The sequence below is a fragment of the Peromyscus eremicus genome, chromosome 7 (genome assembly GCF_949786415.1).
Source record: "Peromyscus eremicus chromosome 7, PerEre_H2_v1, whole genome shotgun sequence".
In the NCBI taxonomy this organism is placed as follows: domain Eukaryota; kingdom Metazoa; phylum Chordata; class Mammalia; order Rodentia; family Cricetidae; genus Peromyscus; species Peromyscus eremicus.
In genome coordinates, this window is record NC_081422.1 from 20,533,524 (window position 1) to 20,552,062 (window position 18,539).

At 40.1% G+C, this 18,539-nt stretch overlaps 1 protein-coding gene and 1 pseudogene across 1 annotated transcript in view; both read right to left on the minus strand.

The window, feature by feature from the left end:
• Positions 1-2,309: 2,309 nt before the first annotated feature.
• The window catches only part of Tbx20 (T-box transcription factor 20), a 54,570-nt gene continuing 38,340 nt past the window's right edge, over positions 2,310-18,539 (minus strand). Inside the window, exons 7-8 of the mRNA XM_059266726.1 lie at positions 5,027-5,136; positions 2,310-2,778 (exon numbers count right to left, since the gene is read on the minus strand). Coding sequence (XP_059122709.1) covers positions 2,438-2,778; positions 5,027-5,136 — 451 coding nt within the window. The 3' untranslated portion in view covers positions 2,310-2,437. The remainder of the gene's footprint in view (positions 2,779-5,026; positions 5,137-18,539) is intronic.
• LOC131914125 (small ribosomal subunit protein eS1-like) lies at positions 9,214-9,978 on the minus strand (annotated as a pseudogene).

Sequence of the window (18,539 nt, forward strand, 5' to 3'; positions counted from 1 at the left end):
TCCCAGGCTTGAGTGCCAGGCATTCCTGTGACCCCATTTCCCTTGGGTGGCTTCTATCTGGTTCATGTAATACCATCTGGGGAAACAAACATCTAGTTAAGAATTTTAGGCGAAAATTTCAAGAGCCCGCTTTGCTGGCCACCATGACTTCCACTTAGTTTCATTCTCATATTGCTGAATTGCAAGCAAAATTCCAAAAAGTACTGGCAAAAGATCATATTTAACAACAGCAACAACAAAAAACCCACAAACCTACTGTGAGGCACACAGATTGGGAAAACTACAAAAACAGTATTAAATCCTTTTGTTGTCATGGAAAAGAAAACGCTGACGTACATTGACTTTAGTATTACAGCATCCTGTAAAATAGCATCTTTGTTTTTCCTGCAGTGTTTTGTTCCAAGATACTTTTGCAAGAGGCCAATCATTAAGTATCAATCCGATAACCTAGCTGTATGGGCGTTTATTTTAAACATCACTCACAAGTGGTTTTTAAAGGAAATGAATGTCCATACTTTTCCGGAAACCAACTACCTGTGCATATGACTGCGTGACCCACAAGAAGCTAGATTCACCCGCAGTGTTTGGCATGGAAGCTTACAATGGTTTTCCTGACAGGTCATGCTTCTTTGTAACTCAGCTATGGACTTTATGGAGATTATCAAGGGCAACATCTAAAGCCAGCATCCCACACTCAGGCTCTCTGTGGTACCCTGTTTCACAGGTTGGACTCAGCCTGGAAAGTCATTCCACGTGGAAAAGCCCAACAAAACTACCCAATAAAATTGCAGAGTGATGTCGTATATTGCATTTATGCCTAAATACACTTCTACAGTCAGGAGTGCTGACTTCTAGTACATTCAATACATTTGAAACAGGAACAGAGCAGAATGAAAACCGCATATGAAAATTAAACCAAAATAAAGTTTAGGGGAACTGTGTGAAGCAAGCTAGTCACACCCTCAAGGTGGAACACACTGTCTTCAAAGCTGAAGGTCTAATGACTTGAATAAATCAATATGATTAGGGAAATGCATTATTGCAAAATACCAGATTTGTTGCCCTGACTGTAAAGGCTAAGATACATGTTGTTCAAAAATAACATATTGATTATACAGAAGTAAAACATAATCTCTAGTGTACTTATAGAGGGGAGGCTTAGGAAGGAAGCAAGAGCTAGATGAAGCTCTAGTTTGCTGGTAAGAAGTTAGTATTTCTGTCAGGGAGTCACAGAACTGACATGCAACTTCGTGTTGGCGGCTGAGGAAAATGGAAAGGAATCTGTAAACGTATCACAGACAGATGAGAGAAGTCAGAGACAGGGCACATCCACGCCCGTAGGCATACATGAAAGCATGGTGAGCCACCACCCATGGGAGAATGGTCATTGGCAAATCCCTGACGACAACGGCAACAGGAATAAAGCAGATTTTAAAAAATCAGAATTTGGCCCAGTGTGTTTCCATAGGCAAAAGATCCCCCACCACTGAAGTGAAAATGAAGGGGACTTTGGCTCCTATGACAGAGAAATTCCCCTCCAAAGAGAACCACTGTATTTTGGTTGTAGTCTGTAAAGGAGAACCTCACCCATCACCTTGCGTGGGCTCTGGAGAGGTCCTCAGTGGTCGTGCCAGTAGCTTATCAAAAATGCAGTGCCCCAAAAGCCAATTTCTTTGATAATAGCAGAGCTTCTTACTTTAAAAATAGCATACAGAGGGTTTCCCCTACATAACTGCAAAGTTTTTGCAAGAAAAAGAATTATTAAGAAAAAGAAAAGAAGAAGAATTGAAGACAGAGCTTATGGTGTCACAGCCTGCGGATACGGCAGGAACTTGGTAAAGGCATCACCGTATGTCCATTCACAGCACAGGATGCATTCGTACCAACTCTGCCCCTTCCCCAGCAAACTGACATCAAGGAAACTAAACATGCTTCAGCTACAGCACTACAAACATTTCGCTATTGGCTCCCATTTTCTACTGGGAGAAATGGACTTGAGCATTTCAATATGCTATATAGTATTGCCTTCTGGACGATGCTTTGAACCTGTTGAAAGCAGAAAGAAAACCTATACACAAAGATTTCATACAATACTGCATCAACAGGACTTTTAACCGCTAGGAATAACGCACCTTGGGATTCCTTTGCCTTAGATCATTAAGCTTTCTAGGTAAACTGATATTCTGTTAGTTGTAGGAGTGGACTGGCTAAACTTTACACTGATTCTCTTCTGAATCCAACTATAAGTGAATCCTGGCCCATGGTGCACTCTCTTACAAGTAGTTTTTACTGTGAGTCCAGCTCTCCGCTTTAATGAGTCCTGTATTTCCTGGAGAGCCCCTGCTCCAATACCCCACCTCCCACCCACCCATCAATCTCCTATGTTTTCATACCCATTTGCACATCCTGGATCTAGCTTCCCCCACTCTCAGAAGAGTCATACAAATGGTGTCATCACCGCAGAGGAGTGGCGTAGTCCTTGGATGGCTGCATAGGGCCCCTGCTGAAAGTAGTGATGGTATCGAGGCATGTGGAACGAAGGGAATGTGGGACCACTTCCCTGCATGGAGCTGGCAATAGCAGATGGGGTCAGAGGCATTCCCAGGCGGCTATACGGTGGCAGAGAACCCTGTATAGGGTGAGGAATGGGTGTCGCTATGGACGCTGTGCTAGTGCCAAGAGCAGTCAGGGTCTGTGGATGCTGAAATCCGGGGAAACTGGAAGACGATGACACCCAGGAACTGAGAGACAAATTGTCAGATGTTGTAAAGGCTGATCCTGGAAGAAAAGCATTCATTAGACTCAAGTAGCTACTTAAATATACTGATGAAGAACTAAAGATCAGTTTATATTCTTTTGAGATAGGGTCCTTACTATGTAGCCCTGTTTGTCCTGGAACTTACTATATAGACCAGGCTGGCCTCAAATTCACTGAAATCTTACCTACCTTTGCCTCACAAGTGCTGGCATTTAAGGCATGTGCCACTATGCCCAGCTGGAGATCAGTTTATTTAAAAAGAAAAATTGCTAGCTCTCCACACCCAAGAGTAGTTGGGTAACACAAATGGGACTCCATTTTTTTTTTTAAAAAAAAAGAAGGGGTTGGAGAGTTGACTCAGAAGTTGAGAACACTGTCTTCCAGGGGACAGGTTCAATCCCAGCATCCACATGGCAGCTCACAACTGTCTGTAACTCTAGTCCCATGGGAATCTGATGCCTTCTTCTGACCTCTGCAGGTACCGGGCATGTGTGTGATACACATACAGGCAAAGTATTCATATATGTAAAATAAAATAAATATAAAAAAGAGAGAGGAGAACTCAAAATTGGGTGGTTAGAGACGTGAGGGTGGGTCTGGGAAGAGTTTGGAGAGGGGTGGTGAATATGATCAAAGTACACTATATGAAATTCTCAAAGAATTAATAAAACTATTAACATTTTAAAAACAGGGAAAATGCTAGATTGGCAAATTCAAAAAGACAAGCCGACATGAGACTTATTAGAGGGCAGATCCAACTTTCTAGATAAAAGGACTCCATTGACATCCTACATGGAAGAAGAAGGAACTAAACAGAAAAACACTCAACTGATTGCATGGCCTGCATATTCAACAGTGGCCAAGCAGTGATACTTTGCCAGAGAGTATGTCCTCATTTTCTTAAAGAGCTCCAAATAACTGTAGCACCTCTCTAAAGGAAGCTGGATACGTCTCAGCAAAGCCACCTTTTCCTAAAACCATCATGAGAACCCGAAAAATAAATTCTTCTACATCAGGAAAGCTGAATTTTCCAACTGAGTGATGGTTCGTGGCTACCTTTCCCTGAGTTATAAGAAATGTCCTGTGTTTTCACTAATTGTGTTGCTTGGCATTTTAGAAACAGGCACACAAAAAAGATAGAGATGTTTTCCCCATGCGATCATCTTAGGTCCATGGTGGGGCACCACCAGCCTCTCTCTTCTGTCTTTCCCTGCCCCACCTGCAGGGCTTCAACGGGTTCTTGACCACCCTAAGGACGGAATGATAGGGACAGGAGATACAAAGGAAATACACCAAGTCTAGATTCTGATCAAGGTGCAACTTTATTTTTCTCCAAGAGGGTTTATATAGTTCCTGCAGGATGGGGGGAGCAAGAAGCTGTCATCTGCATAAGGTGGGGCAAGCTAACAGGATGTTTGTATAGGATGTTTACAGGGTGAAAGGGTCAAGGGCTCTGCCTCAATGTCCTGTTACTAGGCAACCTAACTGTAAGATGATCTAGTTGCCTGTCCTATCGGGGGTCTGTATTTTTCCACTAACTAGAGATTCTATCCTTGTCCCTGACATTTCCCCTCGTTCACACTTCCTGTGTGCTCAGTCTTCTCCTGAGCTTTCTGCTCAAGGAAACTGCTCAGTTCTTTTGTTTTGTGTCACAGCTGCAGTGTGCGTTGGACACTCTTATGTGCCATTCCCAACCCCTTTTTTGAGATACAGTCTCTCACTATTCTGGAGCTCACTTAGCAGTCCAGGCTGGAAGCCAGTGAGCCCAGGGATTTGCCTGTCTTTGCTTCCCTAACACAGGGAATTATAAGTGACCTTTGTTTAGTTCTTGCTTCAACTATTAGGACCAGACATGGCCCTTTGTCATGATAATCCTCATTTAAAAGTGTTCATTTTGAACTTTGATCCTAATGAAATATCCCTAACTTTCAAGTAAAAAAGCTGAGATTCAAAAACAGTAAGAAACTGTCCAGAAGTGTGATTGGGGGGCTCTTTGACAGTAAGTCACAGACAAGCCCACCCCTACCCTGATTCAAAGGTTCTATGTTCTGCTACCAGAAAACACACTGTGGGTGGAGTGCCCACTCAAGCAAAATAATGAGGCATAGGAGGGTCAGCATTTAAGGCTGCCTTTCTGAAAAGTCTTGAAGGCACTTATTGACATATGTTCCAAGAGGACCAGACATTCCATCAGCAGCCCGCCTTCACCCCCTCTCAAGTGCTCCGGCCTGTAGCAGCTCCACATCTCCACTTGGTAGATGGCCTTACCTCGATTTGGAGTTGTTTGGCTCTCCTCCCCCAGCACGTCCTCTTCTCCATAGGTGCGGATGGGTGAGCGGGCATAGGAATGCTTCTGGATAAGGCTCTCCACACTCTCCCTGTGGAGCAGAGGGACAGACACATCACAGTTCACTTCAGAGAGGGGTTTAGGCGTAATTCACTAGTCTATTTTTTCAGCCAAAGGGAAAGACAACATTCAAAGCTTGTACATTTACCCACTGCACAGAGTCTTCTGGGACATGAGTTCAGATGCCTAAGTGCAAATAAATACAACTAGACAGAAATAGAAGGACACAGAGCAATGAAAAATGGCCATAGGAGAATGGAATTTAATGAAGCAAAAACTAATGGATGAATTTACTATAGGATGGCAATGAATCTTCTTATTAACTTCAGCAGATAATGATTCAAAAGAGATATGAATTGATTCAAATGCACTGGCTCAGGATATGATAAAACACTGAGAAAAGTTCATAATATCAGTCATAAAATGACTAAATATTCACTAACAATGTAACTGCTCAGAGCACATGGCAATATCAAGAGTTTAGATAAAGAACCTTGTAGATCTTTGTATGTTAAAACTGAAAATTACAGAAAAGCTGTGAAGAGAACATGAGCAGCTATTAAGAAACTGAGACCCTCAGAAAAACTGCTACTCTGTCTTTGAAGAGGGTCTCCCAAGAGTGCAAATAACTCTTTTGAAAAAAATTAGCTGTGACCTAAAGGCAACACCAAATTAACCGCCAAAGGGCCAAAAATGGGTATTTTTTTAAATTGTGTGGAATGAGAAAGGAGAATCTGAACACCCAACTGCACACTGAAGAAATAAGAAAATAAATCAAATGTCACAATAACTATTCATTGTAACATTTGACATTTCACATAGATATATCCACACTTGTGAAAAATACTATCGAATTAACAGTATGTTTGGAGTCCTAAAAGTTTACATAATCATGACAGTGTGAGGGGTCTTATTCCCAATAGATAATGGGGAATGCTCACTTCTGCTTTCCAATGTTTCCTTGATCTCTGTTTGTGGACTGTCACAGCAAAGCCACAATGTCCTAATTGCTGTTGCTGAATTAAAGTGTTAAAATGAGTTTTCACCAGTACCCCCAACTTTATTTTTCTTTTTCAAATTTGCATTGGTTATTCTAGTTCCTTTATTTCCGTATAAATTTAGTATTTATTGATTTATTTTTAAGCTAACTAAATTTTAATCAGGATTGTGTCTGAGATGTACATCAACTTATGGAGAATTACATTTGTAATACTGAGTCTTTTTCAGTCCATGAACAGTATGTCGTTCCATTTATTTATCACTAACGCTAAATAGATATAAATATACAGGCCTGACACATGTGAATCACATTTATCTCAAAATGTTTCATGTTCTACTACATGCTCTTTAATTTCAATTTCCAATTTTTCATTTATAGTAAATATAAATACAATTTTCTTTTGCATGTTGATCTTGTATTTAGTAGTTTTGCTAACACACATTTGTCCCAGCAGCTTTTTTAAAGATTTGCATTTTGTGTACAATCATGATATCTATGATCATGATTTACATTCTTTGCTTCTGTTCATAATGAATTTTGTTTTAATTTTCCACGGTTTGCTACAACATCCATGATTCCCTGCACAGCTCTGAATAGAAGTGGTCAGCTCCACTTAATGAGCTCTCACACCATGTGCACAACATGAGCCCCCAGGGCTTGTGGGTGTCTGTCATTGAACGTGGTGTAATGAAATTCACAGAACTGGTCCCTTCTCGTCCCATGTTGCTGAGAGGATTTTTATAAATAAGGAATAGATTTTGTATTTTGATTTCGTTTTTGTTCTCTTCTGTGTCTACTAAGATTCAAATGAGTTTTGTTTTTTAGTGGGTAATTCTGGTCAGTTATGTTAGGTGAACTAGTGTTTAACTTTGTATTTCTGAGGAAAAAATTCTAGTTAATCATATTAACGTCCTTTTGTTGAACTCAGTCTCCCAGGATTATTTTAAGAATTTTGCCATGTATATTCACAAAGGACTACTGGACTCTAATGTTCTATTTTGTGATATCTTTCTTCAGTTTTAGTCTTAAGGTAATGATGTTCTCGTAGCTTCATCTTCAAAGTATCCTTGGTTTCTTTTCCTGTTGCTATGATAAAATGCCCTACCAAAGCAACCAGAGGGGAAAGGATTTATAGTTCATAGTTCACAGTCCATCATGACAGGAAAATAAAGACAGAATGAGCCTGGGGTAGCAGGTCATACTGTGGCCGCAGTCGGAAAAGAAGGAGATGTATATGCATGCTGCTCCACTCACACAATCCAGGATCCCAGCCCGGGAACGATGTCACCTCACACACAGTAGACAGGTTTGCAGTGAGTGCAATCAAGATAGCCATGCATGCTCAGAGGCCTGTCTCCCAAGCGACTGTAGGTCCTGTCACACTGTTAGTTAAAACTAACCGTCAGGCTGGGAGGTGGTGGCGCACGCCTTTAATCCCAGCACTTGGGAGGCAGAGGCAGGTGGATCTTTGTGAGTTCAAGGCCAGCCTGGTCTACAGAGTGAGATCCAGGAAAGGCGCAAAGCTACACAGAGAAACCCTGTCTTGAAAAGCCAAAAATAAATAAATAAATAGATAAATAAATAAATAAATAAATAAAATAACAAAATAAAACTAACCATCCCATATCCCTTCCCTTCAGTTTTCTAGAAGAGCTTGGCAATTTCTGCTATGGTACATTCTTTAAATACTCTGTGTAAGTCACCAGAGGCATCTTAGCTTTTATGAAAATGTTAATTACAAATTCACAGCTATCAAATTACATTTCTTCTTGAATGACATTTGATGGTTTTTTGTCTTCAAAAAACTTATATGCCTCAGTGACTCAGTTCTTTTGTCCAAGCCTGGTATGGTGGCCCATGCCTCTGTCCTAGCACAGAAGGAGAAGGATCACAAGTCTGAGTCCAGTTCTTCATAATTAGTTTCAGGTCAACTTAGTGAGAACATGTTCTGAAAACGAAATCTGAATGTGGCAGGTCACCTGCATTGTATTCAGAGACAACTCCCTTCCAGCTGTGGCTAGCAAACGGTTCTGATGGACTTCACTCCTGGGCAGAGCACAGGGCCTCACTGGTGAGTTACCACCCAGCCTCGGGTGAACATTGTGAACTCGTACCCATCTGCCCTGGTTAAATTTATGTTGCTGTGATTAAAGCACCAAAACGCATATGCATATACATACATATATACATATACACATATATATGCATATATACATATATATACATATATATACACATATGCCTCATTCAAGTTATTGGAATTATAAGTATGCTGATTATTGTGCTATATGATAATATTCCTTTATTACTCTTCGTCTTAGCTTCTTGTCCTTTTGCTGTAATAAAATACTCTGACAAAAGCAACTTACAGGGGAAGGGTCTTCCCATCTCAACTGATATAATCCAGACAATCCCCCACATGCATACCATGCATACTCTGTGTAAGTCACCAGAGGCATCTTAGCATTTATGAAAATGTTAATTACAAATTCACAGCTATCAAATTACATTTCTTCTTGAATGACATTTGATGGTTTTTTGTCTTCAAAAAACTTATATGCCTCAGTGACTCAGTTCTTTTGTCCAAGCCTGGTATGGTGGCCCATGCCTCTGTCCTAGCACAGAAGGAGAGGATCACCCTTGACCTTCCCTAATGCTATGGTCCTTTAATACAGTTCCTCATACTTGGTGACCCCAACCATAAAATTATTTTCATTGCCACTTCATAACTGTAATTTTCTACTGTTATGAATTGTAATGTAAATATCTGTGTTTTCTGATGGTCTTAGGTGACCCCTGTGAAAGGATCACTCAACCTCCAAAGGGTCACAACCCATAAGTTGAAAATCACTATCATAGACCAACCTGTTCTGGACAATACTTCATGTAGGTCTTATACACTAGAGATTATGCAGACTCAACAGTGGTGTTATTCCCTGAATAATGCTTAATAATGGGGATTGTATTTTCTTTCTGGTCAGTTTGACTGGAGGAGTGTCAATTTTATTAATCTCTGCATTAATGTTCCACTGGTTTTTTTTTTCTCCCCTTCTTTTTTTTTTCTCCACAAATAAGACTTTTTATTTGTCACTATTAAAAATCTGGATTTCACACAGATTCTCAGACTGGTAGTTCATACCCATCAACTCATTCATTTTCAGCACCTGTCTCATCACCAGTAATTTTTCCTTCACCATGGAGCTCCATGAGTTTTTCCAGTTCAAACTAGTGTTTCTTCAGCATTTTTACCTTTCTAATGAAGACATCATAAAGAGAGTAAATAGACTGGCAAACCTTTTCTATGTCTTTCCCAACGTTGTCTGGAATCAATTTATTAACCACTTCCTTCAAGTCATTTGTCTGCACTTCTCAAGTCATAATTTCCATCATCTTCTTCCGGAACTGGCAGATCTGCTGGTGCTGTACATAGGAGGTCTTGTGGACCTGATGGTTGCATTTTTTAGTGAAACTAACACAGAACAGACAGAGCAAATAACAATCAGTTGTCTTGACATCAACATGAGCTTCAATTATGGTCTGCCACTTTTTGATCATGGGACACATTTTGTCCCAGGTAAGATCCATGCCATGGAAGTTAGTCAGACAGTTTTTGCCCTGAACTGCCTCAGTAATTAGCTTGAATTTTCTAAATGCAACTTTGTCATTCTGTAGATAAGCAAGACCCTTGAGGCCATCAGATGCAATTTTGGTTCCTTGAGTCCTTATGACTAGTGTTTTTCCAACGTTTCTAACATTGAACACAGCCGAAGCTTTCACATCATGTGAATCTTTCTTCGAAAAATGGATCAACCACTTTCTTCTTGGCTCCTTTCTTGCCGCGTTCATTGGGCACTTGTTCTTGCCAACTACCATGGTGCTGCTGAGAGCTCTAATGTCTTTCCTTCTACTTTGAATCTGATTTGTTCTTCTTTCCCTAGTTTCTTTGATTGAAGATGTGGGTCATTGGCCTTAGACATATCTTCATTTCTAACGAAGACTATACTACTCAGCAGTGTTTTAACAGCATCCCACATGTTTTCCTTTTCCATCAGTCCAAAATATTTTCTAACTCTTTTGATGTTTTCCTCATGTATACCTGCTATATAGTTACAGTCTTTAAGGACTTGTCAAGGTATCTTCATGTTAATGATTTCTCATACTGTTCCTTTATTGTCAGAGGCAGATTTCACAAGACTCACGCATCTTTTACTTTATTGAGCCTCATTTTACAGTACAAATCTCAGTTACCATGATAACTGTTCTGTCACTTATACAGAAGATGTATTCCACTACTGTAGAAGGGGGTGCTTTCTAAATGTAAACTGGGTCAGGCTGGTTAATAGAGTTGTTCAATTACTCTGACTCCCCATTTTTTGCCTACTCAGTCAACTATTGAGAGAGAGGCACTGAAACTTCCAACTCTGGTTGGTTGTTCATCTGTTTCCCTGGTAGTCCTGCCAGACCCAGAGTTCTGATGTTGGATGTATAAACAGGTATAATAGAGCATGCTTCTGAGAATGAGCTGACATTTTATCCCAGTCAAACCTACTTTGATGTTAATGTGGCTACTCTAGTTTTCTTCTTTTTCTTTCTTTATTTTTCTTTCTGAGACAAGGTTTCATGCAATTAACCCCGGATGTCCTAGAACTCCCAAACCACCTTCCTCTACTTCCTACCTGCTGGAACTTGAGGCTTGTGCCATCTTGCCCAGCTAGTTTGGTCTTCTTTTAGTGTTAACCTGTTACACTTGTTTTCTATTATTTTACTTTCAACTCATCTCTTTATAACTTCACATGTTTTTTGTGGGCATAGTCCAAAGGGAGAGCCTCTGCCTTTTGATGAGGGTGTTTAGCATGTGTACAAGAGATGCTGCTGGCTGGCCAATGGTGGCTTCTTTGGTCTGCTGCTTTGCTGTTTTTGTTTGTTTAGTGTTTGTTTGTTTTTTGTCTGTTGTCTGCTGCTCTTTTGCTCCTATTTATTCTCAGCTGTTCTTTTACCCTTTTCTTCTTTCCCTTAAGGTCACAGCTTCATAGTCCCTCTGATTTCCTTTTCTTGTTTAGCAGTTAAAGCTTCCTTTTGTTATTTTACTGACTGTCTCCACATTTATGGTAAATATTTAATTTGTCACAATCTTTCTCGAAGTGAAGAGCAGAAGAATCTTACTAGTCCCCAGCACCTAAAAACCTTGCAATTATATATTTAATTTACCCCTTCTAGGTTTATCTCTGTCATTTAAAAACTATGTTTTATAAATTCCATTCTATACTTTATGTCTTTTAAAGATTTAAATGATATGTAAACTTTTTGTCCATCCATGTCCTTTGCATTCCTGCCAGTCTTCATTTCTTCCTGGAGATCCAGAATTGGACCTAGCACAATCACTTCAGCCTGAAGAACTTCCTTTCTATCTAAACAGCAACTTGATGGTGATGAAGTTGTCAGCTTTCATGTGTCTGGAAAACAAGCTTTATTTTTCTTTTGCTTTTAAGAAGTCATTTTGGTGTCTGTTATAACTATAGCTGACAGACATTTCCCCTCAGTTCTTCTAAGACAGTGCCTTACTCACAAGAAGTCAGTCATTGTCATCGTCCTTAGCTCTGTTCCTCTGATGTAATGTCTTTAATCCCCTCTGTGCTTCCACTGTTTCCTTTTGTCATTGATTTCCAGCCATTTGATTATGATGTAACTCTCACTCTTTCCTCATGCTTCTTGAGCTCAGCCTTGTTGGACCTTTTGGATTGTGTGTTTAACTGTTGTTAAATTTGGGAAAACTACATTTCTTTCCCCATCCTCTTGTGACCTTCCATGGTGGCTGGTTACACATATATGGTGCCTCTTGAAGGTCTTTTTGTTTTCCAAGTTGTCTCTTTGCTCTCTTTCACTTTGGATAGTTTCTGTCACTCTGTCCTCAATTTCACACATCTTGTCGTCAGCAGTGTCTAATCTGCCCTTAGTCCCACTCACTCTATATTTGACTTTGAAAATAGTCATTTTCACTCTCAGAATTTGATTAGATCTTTTCATCTTCCGCATGTCTTTCTTCATATATGAAATATAGTCATGACAATGATTTGATTATCTTCGTTGATTATAATATCTACATGATTTTTGCATTATTTTCAGCTCATTTGTCCTCATGGTCAGGCGTATTCTTTCATCTATTTCCACACCTGGTCCCTTTCCTTCTGTGCTGGTGTTTAGACTTGGCCTAGACACCAGACATTGTGAACTGATCTTGCCAGGTATTGCATATCCTCATATTCCCATACAAACTCTGAAACTTTGCTGTGGGATTTGGTTATATTAGTTGATAATATTTTGCAATTTTTCTTCCAAGGCTGCATCAGGTAGGACTGTACTTAACCAAGGGCTGTTTTTCCTTCACTCACGAAGCACATCCTTCAGGAACTTTGCCTGTTGTCCTGTCAAGCAGAGCTCCTCCCCGTGTGAATACTACTGTTGCTCATCCCTTCTGCTTCCTCCCCATTCTGGAAATCCCTTCACATATTTGTGCTTAGAAACTTTCCAAATGCCCGAGAAAGACTCTTTCTAGATCTCTGAGTTTCTTTTCCTTAAACCTTCATGTCTCCCTCTCTCTCTCCTTCAGATATCCTCTGAAGTCTCCTTTCACAGGACTCTTCCGCTCTGACTTCTCAAGGAATCCTCCCTTTCTCTCTCCCCGGGCCATGGTCTGAATACTCTAAAGAGTGATGCACTGGGCATCACTCCCTCTCTTTATTGCTTTTTCTTCCATAACTATGCTGCCTTTTGTTTCTTCAGGCCCAGTGTCATTTAAAAAAAATGTTTTCTATGATTTGTCTGTTTCTGGCCCTGGCTGCACTCCTCTTCTGGGAGCAGTGTTCCTCCTGATGCCCTCCTAAGAATCTCAAAGCCCAGCAGAACTCTGAGATCAACTCAGTCACAGCTTCCGGGGTGAAGCACTGGCCTCAGTAACTGGCAGAACTTCCCAGGTAATTCCAACCAACAAGAAGGCAAGATTAGGAATGCATGGGAAGAAACTTTTCACCAAGCACTCTTCTCTAAGTTTTGAACTCTTGATGTATGTATTATTTATTCAAAAATAATTATAAAGTATAAAAACATCATGTGACTCAGCTTACCAATGGCAGCACAGAAAAGAACTAATGTCTAACACTAGCATTTCTGAGAGTTATTATAATGAATTAATAAAAATAATAATCATTATATCAGCTTTTATATCAACATAAAAGACATAGGAGGCTGCATGTTATGTTGGAAATGCCATAAACTTAAATGACATTCATTTGGCTGGATGAATGAATCCATGAGGTGATGGCCTACCTACAACACTTTCAACCCTTGCTTTATTACTTCCCTAACCTGTCTTTGTTTGTAAATTGGAGAACTAAATATTTGCCTCACAGGTTCAGTCATGTGTTCAAGCAAATAAACATACAAATGTGAGCACACACACATATGTGCATATATGTAGAATCATTACCATGAACAATATAGTATAGAAATTGTGGAGTTATTAGTAAATAAAATATAAAGATATCTGCCTCTTGAAGGAGAATGATAAAAAGAGAGAGGGGAGGGAGTGAAGGGAGAGGAGAGAGAGAAATGTGGTATATATATTCATGGTAGTATGGTATGCCGTCATGAGGGAAAATGACATCCGGTCTGTTTTCAGCAAAACGATGGAACTAGAGGACATGATGTTAAGTGACATCTCGGCTATGGAAACACAAGTGCTGTGAGCTCTTTCATATGTGGCAGTAAACAGAAGAGAAAGGTTCTGACGGAAGCTAGTAACGATTAGAGGTTGGGAATAGGAGCACAAGATGGCAAATAATAGAGAACTGGATTTAATCTGTGTGTGTGTGTGTGTGTGTGTGTGTGTGTGTGTGTGTGTGTGTGTGTGATGCATGTATTCAAACACAACACTGAAGCCAGCTTAATATAGATAATTAGTACATGTTAATAAAAAAATAATAAACAGGATGGTTTTAATCATTACAGACAGCACTCTGGTACTGTTGAAGCTAGCAGCCTCCAGAGCTAATAACACTTATTAAGGCCTCAACACACTGTAATATCAGAACGGAACTCTTCTTAGGGTAAGTTAGGTCACTAAGAAGAAAGTCCGAACAACCTCATCATAAAATGGCAATCAAAAAATACAATAAAATTTGTCTTTTAAGTTTGTGTCATGAGTCATAATGTTCATATTTAAAATAAAAATTTTAAAGAATTAGGTCATTACTTGTACATAAGGGAAAGAACTTGCTTAAATAGCATAGACAAACACCTCCTTTTTTAATAATCATAAGGGAATAGAGCAGTATATTTCTAAAGTATATTTCTTTTATCATGACTTTCATGTGTAAGCATTTAAATTCCAAAATTGTGTGCAGTGTTTGCCTCTTCAAAAGTGCCTTTATAGACCATCATTCAAGGATCTTTACATTCAACAAAAGAAAACTCATTTTCCAAATGACACGATGAATCACTGCCTTGTGAAACATTTTGCTTTTCTATAAAAAGTACATTACATTCATTGTGTCCTTGCGAGATCGCCACTATCATTACTTATGCTATTCCCTGGGAGTGGGGAAAAAAGGGATTTTATCGGAGTGGTTTACTTGTGTCAGGCCTGGAAGTGAACTGAAAGCAATAGCAGTTCTTATAGAAAGGATGGTCTAATTGCATTACTGCCTTTTAAGTGATTGAACACAGCGGTGCATATCAGAGCCATCTCCTCAGAGATGCCACAAAGGGTAGACAGCCCATGCTGTTTACTTCACAGCGACTCCCTGTTTGCAGCAGAAAGAAAGGAGCGAAGACTCCGCTCAGCCTAAGAAGCCAATAACACTGTCCCATGAAGAATGTAGAGTTCAGCTAGTGGGATAAATGATTCACGTAGTATACACTTTGTGATGCCCAGTTCTGCAGCATCATAGTGCGAGAACCTGGCCTTGGAGTTCCCTGAGCACCACTGTGGATGAACAGTGTTTCTAGCATCTAATGGTAACCCCATCTGAGCAGAGAATGGCATCACTGCTGTAGGTGGTCTTTAGTGGATCACTTCTGCCTGCTCTGTAACTGTCAGTTCTGGGACAATTGTTAGGGACACAAGACAGAAACCACTCCAAAGATTTATTCAGAGTCTCGGCAAGCAAAGCCTGCACACCCTGCTGGAAGTGGAAACGATTTCCTTTCTTTGTTCTTGGAACTAAAATGTTCATGTCTCAATGCTCAAAACCCCAAATCTCCCCTTTCCCTCACATTCTTCTTGCTTACTGCCCTTCTAAACACCCTTTTTGTCGGCTTAAGGATCATTTGCATGATCCTCTCCTCAATTAGCTTACTGGAAAACAAGATGGAGGACGGTGTCTCCTTCTGGAGGCTTCAGTGTGCAATGCTTCTAAGTCACTTAAACACCTCCTCAAAACAGACTGTCAGCTCTGCCCTAGGGCTTCAGCGGTCTGGGGTGTGACCTGAGCACGTAGGATACTTCCATGTGATACAGATGTCAACGGCTGGAGGCCCCACATGGGGAGCCACTGTTCTGGGCAGCCTTCAGGAGTGCATTTGCCCCAGTGTGTTTGCTTAACCTAGAGCCCAATTTGGCAGCTTGTCCCTGCAGGGTTGAGGACACATTATTTCACTATTCTACAGCTCCATCTTAACACCACTAAAATGAAGACTTCAATGTGATCTCATTCTTAATGTCATTATTCGATTATGCAGATTAATACAATCTTCATTGGTACCTGACACAAGGGTGTTCAATAAATATGTATAGATTAAAAAACTAAGTTGGATGCCAAGGCTGTGTTCTAATAAGCAAACTTATCTTATATGAAACTGGCACTTCAGGTCCCTACAGCCTTCCATGCCTTGCTTTTCCTATAATTCATAAGTCAGAAAGAAAATTAAGTAAAAAGCAAATGTCATTTCAATTTCATTCTTTCTCTTTTGAAGTTAGGCCTGCCTCCTCTCCAAGAACAAACAAACAGCAAATCAAAACACTTGTGTTTAGAAAGAAAATGTCAAGCACATTAAAATCAATCGAATTTATAGGAAACAAAGCATTTACATTTTTCTTTTTCATTAATTTGTCCCTTATTTCATGTCTCATTATGTCTTTATAAATAATTTCTTGTTACAATATTTTACTAAAGATTTATGCAGATATGTCGTAAATTATAATACATCAATATCTGTACATTCCATAAAGTATTTAATAAATGAAAACTTTGGGATAATACAATTTGAGATGTATTATAAACCATTAATTTTAATTTAAGAACTGAAATATATTATGTAATCCATTTTGGAAAAACAAATAACTCTAAATTCATCTTTTAAAAAGCTTTTAGACTTGATTTTTATTTATTTGACTAAATCCTATTGGGCTTTATTTTCCTTAGTAATATGTATTTCTAGTTTTGTGTTATCAGTAACAACTTAAATAAGTAAAGAAACCACTGAAAAATGCATAAGATGTGTTGATTCAAAAAAAAAAAAAAAGGATATGTTGTTTCATTTTCTAAAACCCCTGACTCTGGCTAGAAATCTCTTAGGCAAAGTTCAAAGAACTCAATCTATAAATAAATCCTGGCAAACTGTGAGGTATCCTTTATTGCAGACATTGCAGGCATTTCACCATTAGTTTTGCAAAATATATATTTGTAAATACAACCGAAATACAGAAGAAAGATTAAGGGACTTAGCAAACAAAGTTACAAACCACAAAAATGTTATTTGCCAGGCTCGGGTTGCTTTTGCTTTCTCCCAGCCACGGTAGGTTCCCTCCTTTAAACCATGAAGTGGACAATAGTGCCTCGGCCCAAATCTACTCCACTGGCTTTCTTTCAAGGGCTAAGGAAGGTAAGAGAATTAATTTTGCTGTCTGCTCAGTGAACAACTATTGGGTTGAATTGGTAAGCTCACAGCACACATGGCCTCTTCAGAAGCCCTGAGTGGAGGAGTCCTCTCTTTCTCAGAGCTAGACAGCACTGGGGAGAAAGCTCACACATGCAACTGAGAAGGATGAAGCCAAAGATGAGCTCAGGGCACACAACGGTGCTACAGAAAGTCTCAGCTGCAGGGGAAATGACCATATGTCTAAAATAAAACGACTGTAATGTCTAAAGCAGCAGGGCAGAAGGGGATTGTTTTCAAGGACATGCCTCTAGTGCAGGACAACCAGAGAGGCTCCTGAATGCAGCATCCATTCCATTCCATTCTCCCACTGAGCTCCCTTGAAATGGCTCACATGCCAGAGAATGGGATGAGCGCCATAAAGGGAAGGGATCTTCCTAATCCTCACATTGTATTTTCCCCACAACTGTCCTCCCACCTCTAAAGTTGTCAGCCACACTTTTGGCAACACGAAGAAGAAAACTGGGAAATGCACTAGAACTTAGTGTGGGGAGAGTCTTGGGCTGTCTTCAAAGGACGACTCGTCCTAAGGAGCCTGGTGTACGAAGGAATAGTAAAAGAGGTTTAGACTGATACTACCCCTCCCCATGTTGCGTCATCTATGGGTAAAAGACACAGGGGTGCAACAGGTGCAGAGAGTCCCAGTCTGAAAATCCTGCCCACAGATCAGGGAGAAATGGCAGCAAAAGAAAAAAGGGATTTTCTAATCATTTAATGATGTAGGAGTGTTTTTACACCTGCTTTCTTCCATATCAATTGGTATTTCTTCCGTATCAATTCTTCAAAGGCCCTTCAAGTTCCCCTACATGTCCCCCTCCATGGTGCTCTGCTAGACCAGAGTACTTGAGGCTGGGTTCTTCCCAAAGAAAAGATGTTCATCTGTCTTGTGGTTTTAAAGTTAAACATCCAAGAAAGATCATGCTCACTTTTCTAGGGCCAAGATCAGATCCATATGGTGAAAGCCTCATGCTGTGTCTTAACTTGGCAGACAACATCAGGCAACAGTATCGAGTGCTAGTGGCAAAGGTACACCCAAAGGTAAGAGAGGCCAAAGGTGGTAAGGAAAGCAAGAGGACACGCCAAGGAAGACAGGTTTGGTTTGGACCACTCACTCTTGAGGTAGATAATCAAATCTTTCCAGAACAAGAACTCATACCCGAAGGGAGAGAAAAGCATCAGTCCCTCTCGATGGCCTAGTACTCCGTGACCTCTCAGAGACACCACTTCCCAAAACAGCCACATGGGAGATAAAGTCACATAGCAAACCATGTATAACCATAGCAAAGCTATTTTCCAACTATTCATAATAACTGAGGCACAACACTAGAAAACAGGCAAAAATAACAGTTTTTCAAAATGTCTAAGAGGTCTTGCAGGTGCACACCTCCACATTGTCACTTTCTCGTTGTCATCCTCATCCCACCCTCGTCATCCTCATCATCCTCATCCCGCCCTCATCATCCTCATCCTGTCCTTGTCATCTTCTGGCCAAAGCCACAAGT